The following is a 12,995-nucleotide window of genomic DNA, read 5'->3' as shown; positions in this document are numbered from 1 at the left end:
CTCCCCAGGCCTCAGTTTCCTCATCTGTAAAATGAGGGAATTAGACAAGTTAACCACTGGCGTCCTTTCCTGCTCTAGAGCTATGATTTTACAATTCCTAAGAATCATAGAATTTGAATTGGAAGAGACCTAAGAAATCATCTAATCGAATCCTCTCATTTTACAGAAGAAACGAAGTCCAGAGAAGCAATAGCTATTATAAAATATGTTATTGCTCCTGGTTTGTCCTACTAACCTAGAAGGTCCATAAGCATGCAAGCAGAGATTGTCTCCATGAGAATTACCCTCACTAAGCTCAGAGAGGTTCTTTGCCAGAAGCGTGTCCACAAGGAGATTATTGATATTATTATCATTACTTTTACCAAAAGTGACTTCTTCTAGACTTCAAACTGACAAAGGAGAAAGGAGCGAAGGAAGGGAGGGAGGGAGGAAGGAAGGAAGGAAGGAAGGAAGGAAGGAAGGAAGAAGGAAGGAAGGAAGGAAGGAGGGAGGAAGGAAAGAAGGGAGGAAGGGAGGAAGGAAGGAAGGAAGGAAGGAAGGAAGGAAGGAAGGAAGAAGGAAGGAAGGAAGGAAGGAAGGAAGGAAGGAAGGAAGGAAAGAAAGGAGGGAAGAAGGGAGTGGGAAGGGAGAGAGGGAAGGAAGAAAGGAAACATTTATTAAGCACCTACTATGTGCTAATCGCTTTACAAATAGTATGTCATTTGATCCCCTCCACAACCCTGGGAGGCAGGGATTATAATATTTCTGCATTTTACAATTGAAAAAACTGAAGCAGGGAGAGGTTAAGCAACTTCACCAGGCTCACACAGCTAATAAGTGTCTGATGCCAACATTGCCGCCCGGGGGCGCTGGAATGATCCAGGGGGGTGGTATTTTTTTAAATGATGCAAATTTCAAAAAAAAAATGTTAAAGGGTTAAAGAAAATAGATATCCCAGGGTGGCAGAGGCAAGATAGAGATGATCCAGCTTCCTGAGTTAAGGGCCAGGTTTCATTCCCATTTCACCAAACCTGCCTGGAGAAAGGCTATATTTCTAAGACTTATGCTGAGAAGAGTCCTTGGGTGACGACAAGGAAAGTAACAGCAAAGACGGTTTTTCCCCTTTTGTCCCAGGGACTTAACACTTTACTCCAGAGCCCTAGACCTTGGCCAGAAATGTCCCAGCCTAAGCTGGATAACTGGTCTCACCCTCTTGGAATTGGGCTACAGCATCTTTTTAAGAATATGGTAGTAGAATGGATGAAAAGATAGTAGATGTAGAGCTGCATGAAACCTTTGAAATCATCTAGTCCAATCCCCCATTTTAAAGATGCAGAAACCAAGGTCAAGAGAAGTTAAGTGAGTTGTCCCAGGACAAGCTAGTGAGAAAGGTAGAATTTGAGTCAGGGCCTCTGACTCAAAAACTAGTCATCTTCCCATTGTACTAGATGAGAATTTCTTAGATGTTGTCATAAGCAATGAAGAAGCCCAAGGTTTACCTTCTGTCCTGCTGCAGGTTGCCATGAGACCTGTAAGACTTGTTCCTCTTCTTGGATGTGTGCTTCTTGTAAAGAAGGCTTGGCAATGACATGGCTGGGATCCTGTGACACATAAGGACTGCAGCTCTTCTGAATACATGGATGAGAAGACCCAGATCTGTAAACCTTGTCACGAGAAATGCTCTCAGTGCACAGGACCTGCTGAAGATGACTGCCTCAGCTGCGCCACTGAGGGCCTTCTTCTCAGTGAGTATCTATCTCTTCCTTGAGGCAAGGCAAGTGGGTCCCACTGTCTCAGACAGAAATCAAATCTGGTGTGGTTAGCCCTGAGTGACACCACCAAAGTTAACTGGTGTCTGGGGGTGCCATGAGCAGGGGAGAAAGAGGGGAGGGGGAAGAGAAGGAAGGAAGGAAGGGAGGGAGGGAGGGAGGAAGGAAGGGAGGAAAGAAGGGAGGGAGGAAGAAAGGAAGGAAGGAAGGAAGGAAGGAAGGAAGGAAGGAAGGAAGGAAGGAAGGAAGGAAGGAAGGGAAGGAAGGAAGGAAGGAAAGAAAGGAAGGAAGGAGGGAGGAGGGAGGAGGGAAGGGAGGAAGGAGGGAAGAAAGAAGGGAGGGAGGAGGGAGGAGGGAAGAAGGAAGGAGGGAGGAAAGAAGGAAGGAAGGAAGGAAGGAAGGAAGGAAGGAAGGAAGGAAGAGAAGGAAGGAAGGAAGGAGGAAGGAGGGAGGGAGGGAGGAGGGAAAGGAGGAAGGAAGGAGGGAGGAAGGAAGGAGGGAGGGAAGGAGGAAGGAGGAAAGGAAGGAAGGAAGGAAGAGAAGGAAGGAAGGAAGGAAGGAAGGAAGAAAGAAAGGAAGGAAGAGGGAGGGAGGGAGGAGAGGAGGGAGGGAGGAAGGAAGGGAAGAAAGAAGGGAGGAGGAGGAGGAAGGAAGAAGGAAGGAGGAGGAAAGAAGAAGAAGGAAGGAAGGAAGGAAGAAGGAAGGAAGGAAAGGAAGGAAGGAAGGAAGGAAGGAGGGAGGGAGGGAAGGGAGGGAAAGGAGGAAGGAAGGGAGGGAGGAAGGAAGGAAGGAAGGAAGGAAGGAAGGAAGGAAGGAAGGAAGGAAGGAAAGAAGGAAGGGAAGGAGGGAGAGAGGAAGGAAGGGAAGGAGGAGGGAGGGAAAGAGGGAGGGAGGGAAGAGAAAAGGAAGGAAACAAGAAAGGAGGGAGGAATGAAAAAAGGAAGAAAGGAAGATCTACATAGAGATAGTGCTCAGTCAAGTTGGCCTTTTAATGCATCCATTGCTGAAACTCAGCCATTTCCTAGAGCTGATATATGATAGATGGTCAGGTTGGTGGTGCTCTGGTCTAACAAATATTGAGGGCATTTCTTTGTCTCAGTAATTAGTATTTGCCACTATTTCAATCATCAAGCACTTAAGAAATGCTCACTAGGTCCTAATCACAGCTCACTGAATGTCCTGGCTGAAAAGTAGACCATAATCAGAATTCAGAAAGAATAACATTGGGTTCATTCTATTTCCAAATACCGAGAGTTGGGTTTAGAAGGTACCAGGATTGGCAGTAATCACAATATCAAACTCACCTGGTAGTGTGTAAACCAGGCACTGTACAATGCCACGGAGACCAATATTGTCTCTGCTTCAAATTAATATTTGAATTGTAGATCACATTTATGATTACTCAAGTAGTCTTACTTCCAGCCTATGGATAAAGCCTGGAGAGAAATCTGGTGTCCAGAATTATATAATTAAACTTCTAAAAACCAGAAAGAAGAAAACCTTTATACACTCCCACACCACATTCCATCATATGTGAATCTATGAAATACAAATGTTCATGTAGACAAAAGAAATCACACAGCAGAATCTGTCAAGGGTTGAAAGATTCTGCTTAAATTCTGTTTTTCCCCATTCCCCTCCAATTCTAGCCATCCTTCAAGGACCACCACGAGTCCAACTTGTTGCGCTGAGCCTTCTGTCCACTATCCCCTACGTTAACCTTTTCCATCTCTACATGCTGACTGCACTTACCATCAGTATCAAACAATTTCATTCCTTACTATAAACTTATTCTCTAATTTTTTCATGCATAAAAATATTATTACAAGCAACACTTGGGCAATAGGAAACATGTCTCCTTATGTCAAGCTTGGAGAAGAGTAGACTCAAACGGTTGTGTACATACACTTTGTAGATAACAGTGAATGCTGAGAATGCTGCTAACTCTTTTTCCCCCCTTTTCAGATACAACTTGCGTAGAAAAGTGTCCTGATGGCTACTATACTGATACAGAAAATTACCGATGTTCTCCTTGCCATAGCTCTTGTGAGACGTGTGAAGGGAAGCATAGCACCCAATGTCAATCCTGTCATCCAGGCTGGTTCAGGCTAGAAAATAAATGTCTGCTCGAATGTGAGGAAGGGTAAGATTGTCTTACAAACTCAAGCTTGGCATTCAGGGCTATCTGGCTGCAGCCTTCCTCTTCAGATTTATTTGATGCAAAGAATGCCTTTTAAACTTTTGAACCTAGAATTCAAGTGGATAGGGGCTACACCTGGGATTTCATGAGTATAAGGAACCCCCTCTAACAATGTAGGTCAATACCTTCTCTGTAACTATAGTGCTTTGGGGTTTTTTTTAGGCAATTGGGGTTAAGTGACTTGCCCAGGGTCACACAGCTAATAAGTATTTGATCTGAGGCTGGATTTGAACTCAGGTCCTCCTGACTTCAGGGCCAGTGCTTTAACCACTGTGCCACCTAGCTGCCCCTTGTAACTATAGTCTTAAGAGAATTTCCCAGATAGGGCAATTTAATTAATTGAGATACATTAATTAATTAATTAATTGATTGATTGATTGATCATTTATATCCAGGGTCAAACAGTCAGAAATGGATCTTGAACACAGATTTTCATGATTCTGAGGCCACCTCTTCACCTGTGTGCCACACTGTTTCTCTCTGGCATTTAAGTCTATCCAGAAGGAAAGAAACAGGCATTTATTAAGTTTCTACTATGTGGCAGGTATTGTGCTAAGCACTTTACAAATATTATATAATTTGATCCTTACAACAAGTGTTATTATCCCCATTTACAGTTAAGGAAACTGAGGCAGAGGTAAAATGACTTTCCCAGGATCACTTGGCTAGTAAGTTTCTAAGACCAGATTGCTGGGCCATCTACAGTCATCCTGATCCATATCTGACCCAAACGCCTCTGGAAGAGAAAGTGAGGCTGGTGACTTTGCACAGCCCTCCCTCACTCAAATCGAATTTAATTGCAAGTTATGTCATGATCTCCCTGGTGTCATGGTCCTCTTCGAGAATGAAGGACAAAACACAACCACACAAGACCAGTTTTGAATTCAGGTCTCCCTGATTCCAGGTCCAGAGCTCCATCCACTATACCACCTAGTTGCCAAACTTCCTTTCCAGGTTTGTTTGATTCTAAGAATGCCCTACAGACTCTTGAGCCTGGTATTCAAGGCCATCCATAATTGGGCTCCACCCTTCTTTTACTTAATTCTACTCCCCTTTACACACTCTGTGTTCCAGCCAAATTAAACGGCTCATTGTTTCCCCGATCTCATCTTGCCTTCTACCACCTATGTCATCATAAAGTCATCCTTATCCCTTGAATGAGGCAGTTAGATGGCTCATTGGGTGGAGGGCTGGGCCTGGAGTCAGGGATGCCTGAGTTCAAATCTGGTCTCAGATACTTAGCAGCTGTGTGACTCTGTACAAGTCACTCAATCTCTATTTGCCTTAATCCATGGGAGAAGAAAATAGCAAACTATTCCAGTATCTTTGCCAAGAACCCCAAAAGGGGTCACAAAAAGTCGGATATGATTGAGCAGCTGAACAACAATTCCTCGAATACTTTCCCTCCCCATACGCACCCACTGAAATCTTTTCCATCCTTCACAACCCAGTTCAGTTGACACCTCGTCCATGAAGCCTTCATCAACAGCACTCACCTTCCTTCTCATTTTTTACTCGAACCCTTCAGATCTCCTACCTTATCACATTTTACCTTGTATCATACTTATCTATGTAGTGTCATATCAACCATTCACCCAACACCCTATATTTCATGCTCCTAGAGGACAGGGGCTACCCTACTCAGTACATATTGTTTATTCATTTTTAGTTGTCCAACTCTTCATGACCCCATTTGGGGTGTTCTTGGCAGATACTTGGAGTCGTTTGCCATTTCCTTCTCCAGTTCATTTTATAGATGAGGAAACTGAGGCAAACAGGTTTAAATGACTTGCCTAGGGTCACACAGATAATAAATATCTGAGGCCAGATTTGAACTCAGGAAGATGACTCCAGGCCCTGCACTTTATCCGCTGTGCCACTTAGCTGCTCCAATACATAACACAGTGTTTTCCATGTAGTATCGGGATAGGAACTGTACCTGCGATTTCATTGTTGTAGGGAAGTCCTGGATGAGGAAATTCCCTCTACCAACACAGGCTGGCATCTTCTCTGGAACTTGCGGTCTCAGTCACCTAGACTACTAAGAGGCTAAGTGACTTCCCCAGGATCACACAGGATCAGAGGAAGGATTTGCACTCAGGTTTTCCTAGCTCTAAGGCCAGCTTTCTATCTATCATGCCACAACTAACTCTCATCTTACACATAGGAAGGGTCTGATAAATGTTCGTGGAATTGTGTTGAAGAGTTGGAGACAAATTTAAAAGAAAGCTTTACTGAACAAAGAGATGAAGTCCCTTAATGAATGAAGCAATCAGCAAGTGTTTATTAAGCATCTGTTCTGTGCAGCTAAGTGATAGAACAGGGGACCTAGAGCCAGGAACACTGGAGGTCAAATCTAGTCTCAGACACTTAATAAACTGTTAGACCCTGGGCAAGCCACTTAACCTCTGTCTACCTCAGTTTTCTCAACTGTAAATAGGGGAGGGGGAAGAGGAGTGTAATGGTAGCACCTACCTCCCACAGTTGTTGTGAGCATTAAATGAGATCAGATTTATAGAGTACTTTACAAATTTTAAATCCCTATATAAATGCCAGCTATAATTATTAGGTGACAGGCATTGTGCTAAATGCTGGTGTTACAAAGACAGAGGTGAAATAGTGCCTATCCTTGGTAGGGGTGGGGGTGGGGGGTGGAGGGGTTGGAACAAAACATAGTAGGAATGGGCAACATGTACATATAAGTGTATATGAAATAGAAGAATAGGGACTGGGACTGGACCCACGATCTCATCGCTATAGGGGACTATCATAAGGCAACTCCCTCTACCTCTAATACTGGATAGCACCTTTGCTGTAACTTAATCTCTTAGAATTGCCTAGACTCACAGGGGTGGGGAAACTTCGGCCTCAAGGTCCTCAAGTGCAGCCCTTTGACCTAATCCAATATTTGTTCATGCAGTTTGGATTCAGTCAAAGGGCCACACTTGAGGACCTAGAGGGCCCTTTGAATGCAAATTTCACAGAACAAATATTGGATTAGGTCAAAGGGCTGCACTTGAGGACCTAGAGGGCCACATTTGGCCTCAAGGCCGAAGGTTCCCCACCCCTGGTAAGGTTAAGTGACTTGCCCAGGCTCGTACAACCAGTATATGTCAGAGACTGGTCCTCTACACCATATTGAAAGCAGATCCTCTACACCATTTTTGCCTCTCATACAAAATACATGGAAAATAAATACCAAGTAATTTGGGGTGGGGAGTTATAATCCTTGTGTGGCCCTTTCTTTCATCATTCTTACCATGTCTTTGGCCATTCTTTTTAATCACTGTACTTTTCAAACATATTATGGATCTGATAATTGACTTGCCTTGACTGATAAACTTGAGAGAGCCCTCAACCATCTATGCACAATGAAAAGATGATTTTCCTTGTCTAAGTCCTCTGGGAGCCTAAGTGGTATTAGTAGGGTCTGAGTGGGACAGCTTATGCAATTTATCTATGTAATAAGTTGAGAAATAGCTAGACGCAAACTTGGGTTGTAAGAATATTCCCTTTCATCTTGACTATTAAGAAGGGAATGCTAAACTGAAAATTGGTCTGAGCCGGTATTTTTGTCATATTTGAAATCTAGCATGAACCCTCCTCTTTCCAAGATAGTTTAAGTGCATATTCCTGCCAGATAGAGGCAGAACTAAGAAAGAGCAGCTAGGACTTCAGCTGGGGCACTGGAATTCAAGATTGTAAAAATATAATACATACCCTGCTTCACAAGCTAGACGCCACTAGATAACTAATCTCCCCTTCCACTCAACTGAATTAACTTAATTGACATATTAATTTCATATAGCTAATTAAAGTTGATTTGAGGGGTATTTGCCCATTTTGTGCTGATTGATCCAGTTGGAGACTTTTTTCAAGTTGTTTGTCCAAGACTGGACTTTGTGCTCTAGGTGCCAACATTATTAGTTATGGCTCCGCCCTTGAGATTGAGAGAAAAACTAGATGATCTCTTGAGGCCTCTACTAGCTAATAATCCCCCTCCTCTCATGTGGTACCCCATCAAAAAATACAATCATTTCCAAGTTCAGATGGTGGGTTGGCATTAAACTAAATTTGCAGTTTATGAAAGTCTTAAAAATATATTTTTGTTGCTCTTTCATCAAAACCCATCTGTTAATGTTGAAACCCTCATCCTCTATAACGTCCCCACCCATTTGGAGAGGGATTTGATTGTGTAATAATTAGAAAAATAACTCAGAAGCCCATTCACAATTTTCTCCATTTCCTTTTTCACTTTTACTGTGGCTCAAGGCCGGAGTTTGAAATGAAGAATCTGTTGGTCAGATCAAGCTCTGTCAGGAGAAAAAAAAAATGAAACTGAAAGGACCAGCTACCAAAAAGTTCACAAGGGGGAAAACTTCTTAATAAGGAAATGGAAAAACTCAGTCTTTTAGGTGAAAATTGAATTACTCCCTACCACTGGGAAAACAGCAACAAAAAAGATATGAAAATAGAATTGATTTGGTTCTGACAAAGAGGAAAAAAATGAATATTCCTTTAGCTATGGAGTTTCTTTGAAAGTTGTTTTTGCCTTTGTTTCAGATATTATGCAGATAATTCCAGTGGACTATGTGAAAAATGCAACCAGGACTGCAGAGAGTGTTGGGGCCCTCGCTCCACAGACTGCTTGTCTTGTCACAAGTATTTCTTCCTGATCCACTCTAAAGGAGAATGCCATCGCACCTGCCCTGAACACTACTACACAGAAAACAGGACACATACCTGTGAGAGATGTCATCCGACCTGTAATGAGTGCAAAGGTGAGGAAGATGATCTCAGAGTGGAATTTATCACGTGGCCATGCAAGTAGTTAGCAAGACTTCTTGTCACCGCCTGTATCAAATCCGAACTTCTGTAGCTAGTCAGTCAGCTAGCTTTTATGAACCACCTGCTGTGCTCCAGGTGCTGTGCTAAATGCTGGAGATAGAAAGGCAAAAGGCAATCCCTCCTTTTAGGCAGCTCTCAGTCTAATGGGGGAGACAAGATGCAAACTATATACAAAGAAGGTGGTTGTTTGTACTTTGTTCTTGTAGAGGACTGACATCAAGAAGGTGATGTCATGGCTTGCAAGTGGGTTGGATTTAAGTGACAGAGAGCTGTGCAAAGTCACCAGCCTCAGTTTCTCCTCCAGAGCCATCAGAGTCCAGTGGCAAGATATTGATCAGGATGACCAGAGATGGCCCCGGATGCAGCTGAAGACCTTGGCCTTTTTAAGCTAAGATCTTTCCCAGTCTCAGATACAAACAAGATAAATATAGGTGAATTGGTGATAATCAATGGAGGGAAGGCATTCACTTTAAGAGATTAGGAAAGGCTCTTGTAGAAGGTGGGACTGTAGCTGAGTGAGACTTGAATGAAGCCAGAGGAGCCTGAGGGTGGAGATAAGGAGGGAAAGCATTCCAGTCATGGAGGACAGCCAGCAAAAACCAGCTGGGAGATGGAATGTCATGTGCCCAGACGAGGGACAGCAAAGAGGCCAGTGCCACTGGGTCTCAGAGTATGTATTTAAGGTATAAGAAGACTGGAAAATTAGGAGGGAGCCCAGGTTATGAAGGGCTTTGAAAGCCAAACAGAAGATTTTATCCTTGATACTGGTGGTAATAGGGAGCTACCAGAGTTTACCGAATCAGAGTGATAAGGTGACTAAATAGTGAAAAGAACTTCTGACTGAATCAGAAGACCTGGGTTCTAGTTCCCCCTCCTCTACTAACTCATCCTGTGACTCTTAGCCAAGTCACAGCCCCTCTTCGGGAGGGTTTGTTTATCCATAAAGTGAGGGTGTTGGACTGGATCATCTCTGAGGTGCCTTCCAACTCTGACATTCTAGCAATGTTTCTGTGAGCTGTCAGCTTTCGTAGGTCCTTCATCATCAAGCCCACCCACCCTCATTTCTCATTACTCTCATCACGACAGGAGGTGTGGTTGAGTGAAAAGTGTGTTAGACTTGGGGTCAGGTCTTTTTGATTCTGGCTTCCGAGATATTTACTAGTTGGGGGAGCATAATCACCTCACTGTCCCTTAAATTCACTATGAAAAGTTCTGCACTTGGATGTATGAGACCTGGGTTCAAATCCTGATTCTGATACTTGCTAAGTACATGACCAAGTCACTTGAACTCTGAGCCTCAGTTTCTGTATCTGTAAAATCATCATAAAAATACTTATGCTACCAACCTCAATGGTTCATATCAGGATAAGTGCTTTGTAAAACTTAAAGCACCATATAAATGGGAGTTAGCATTATTAACAATAGTAATATTTTGCATTTAAATAACACTTTATATCTCCTATTTAGTATCTAATTTCCTGCTGCCAAGTTTTCATACTCACTGATTCTCTCACCTTAGAATATCCTCTTCCCTCCTTGGCTTTTCAAATTCTGCCAATCTTTCAAGGCTCTCATGTCCCTCCACTTCCAGGGAGTCTTCTTCAATTATTCTTTTATCAATTATTATTTATTTTTATTCCACATTTTTCCTTGCCTCTTTCCCTCTTCTGAATGTCTATTAAGCTAGTTAACAGAGGCAGCTAGGTGGCACAGTGGATAGAGCACCGGCCCTGAAGTCAGGAGAACCTGCAAGTTCAAATCCAGCCTCAGACCAAATACTTGACACTTCTTAGCTGTGTGACCGTGGGCAAGTCACGTTACTCCAATTGCCTTAAAAAAAAAAAAAAGCTTGTTAACATAATGAAATTTAGCCATTACTCATTCTCCAGTTGTTTCACATGTATTAATTTCGTCTCCCCGGTTAGTTAGAACTCCTCAAGGACAAACATTACATCTTAAACAACTTCTCTATCCCTTGTGGCATCCAGCACAATGCCTTCTACAAAGTAGTTGATTCTCATAAGCAACAAATCCAATTGAACACTTACTAGGTTCTCAGTGCTAGATACTCCAATGGGTACTAAAAATGCACAGTCTGCTCTCAACAAACTTCTAATCTACTCCAGGAGATAAGCCTTCCTTCCGAGATTACCTTCAATTTACTTTGTCTATATCTTGTATGTAAATAGTTGTTTACATATGGTCTTCCTCATAATGAAAAGTTTTTGAGGGCGGGGACCATTTTTCCCTTTTTTTTTGTTTGTTTTGTTTTTTGTATCCCCAGCCCTTACCACAGTGCCTGTTACATAATGAGAGTTTATTAAATGATTGTTGGCTTGCATTGACTTGATAAAGAAATGAATAACACAAGGCAACAAACATACATACACACCTGGAATCCCACCAGGACCTGATCAATTTACTAATTTAAGGCCAATGTAGTCAACTATCCCTTGTTCCTCTGCAAAAAAAAAAAAAAAGATAGCGTTAAATAAGCAGGTGCTAGATGAGCAAATTTAGAGAATCCACTCCAAATGTTCACATGGATTGTCTGTGCATGACCTGTGGTAGAGCATTCCAACCTTGAGATGATTTAATGAACCACAGTCGGACACATTGTACTTTGACTCTAACATAGTGATGTAATTTTGGTCCCCTTTGAGAACAAAGGACAACCACCACCACCAAGCAGGTACAGCCATAGCTTCTTACCCGTGTCACGCTCTTCACCTGTTTCTACTAAGCATTCGCAAGCAAGCAGCAAATCACCTGGCTTGTAACGATCTTCTAATTTCTTAGGATTGTGTGATGTGAGTGCGTGTTTCCAGCATTAAATCAGATCTGGCAAGAGTCTTAGATCTTGATCATTTTAAATTATATCCAGATCCCTCTCTGCTAATCCCCAGGCCTTATTAGATACCTGAAACTTTGAAATGAAATGGAACAAGAAGTCTTTGAAAAGGCTGCCCTTGGAGAATTCATTTTTCATCTTTCTTCAAACTCACCTTGGAGCTGCTCTAAGCACAGAGCACTGGACTGGCTTGAAAGGGCAGCCCCATGGGGAGAGGAGAACACAGGAAGAAATCAGCATTGATCGCATCATGTAATAAAGAGGTCGTCAGCCAGTCAGCATTAGAGTGGACTGATGTTTTCATCCCACATAGTTTAGCCAAGTGGTGGGTTGTTATCCTTCATTCTAGAAGAGAATGAAAATGACATCACTATGCTAGAGTCAAGCTACAGTGTGTCTGACTGTGGCTGATCAGACCAATACAAGCTCAGAATGCTCCATCATAGATCAGGCACAATTAGTCCATGTGAACATTTGCAGTAGAGTCTCTGAATTTGTGCATCTCACATTTCTGTTGATCTACTTCAATTCTACTTTGCTCACAGATCACAGCACCTTCTCTGATGAGGGCACGCCATGCTGGGCAGTCCTATGCCAGTGTCTCCCATGTCAAACAATCAATTCTAAAATTCTTAAGTGAGACCTTGAGAGTGTCCTTGTATCGCTTCTTCTGACCACCATGTGAACACTTGCCCTGTGCTAAAAAAAAAAAAAAAGCTTAGCCAAGTACAGCATATCCTAACCCAAGTTCACCCAAGCTTGTAAAAGAATCCAGAACTTGTGTCAAATCTGGGGAGGTGTTAAAGCTGACACTTCCTCAAACATCAAATGCAAGTGAAAAGAACCACATCTGGTGATGAAATTCACATTTGCATTCATAGGTTTATACTTATTTCTTCCAAAAGAGAACAAATCACTTTCTGGGAAGAAAGGGTTAGGACAGTTGGATTGTTACTTAGTGGCAACCTAGAAACAGTGATTTATTAATCAGTGTCTTAAGAAAATGCATTCTCGGGGCAGCTAGGTGGCACAGTGGATGGAGCACTGGCCTGGAGTAAGGAGGACCTGGGTTCAAAACCAATCTCAGACACATAACACTAGCTGTGTGATTCAGGACAAGTCACTTAACCCAGATTGCCTAAAAATAAAAAAGAATAGACGTCCTCACTAAGTTTGGCAACAGTACAGTGAGCCCGCAGAATCAGGGGGCCACCAAGCTGCCTAAGGATGAGGGAACCAGCCCAGGTGGGAAACAGAACAGTCCAAAGCTTCCCTGCCAGTTACCAGTGAGATACAGTCCATGAGTGACTACTCTACTTCTAGCTTAGATGAGATAGGGAGACTAAGT

At 42.8% G+C, this 12,995-nt stretch overlaps 1 protein-coding gene across 1 annotated transcript in view; it reads left to right on the top strand.

Annotated features, from left to right (window-relative positions):
- PCSK5 (proprotein convertase subtilisin/kexin type 5) overlaps positions 1-12,995 on the top strand; it is a 619,005-nt gene that overhangs the window by 593,850 nt on the left and 12,160 nt on the right. Inside the window, 4 exon segments of the mRNA XM_021008523.2 lie at positions 1,496-1,583; positions 1,585-1,724; positions 3,714-3,891; positions 8,512-8,729. Of these exon segments, the coding sequence (XP_020864182.1) occupies positions 1,496-1,583; positions 1,585-1,724; positions 3,714-3,891; positions 8,512-8,729 (624 nt within the window).

Source organism: Phascolarctos cinereus, unplaced genomic scaffold (assembly GCF_003287225.1).
Source record: "Phascolarctos cinereus isolate Bilbo 61053 unplaced genomic scaffold, phaCin_HiC Scaffold_4;HRSCAF=312, whole genome shotgun sequence".
NCBI classification, from domain to species: Eukaryota; Metazoa; Chordata; class Mammalia; order Diprotodontia; family Phascolarctidae; genus Phascolarctos; species Phascolarctos cinereus.
This window is presented reverse-complemented; position numbering and strand designations above follow the sequence as displayed.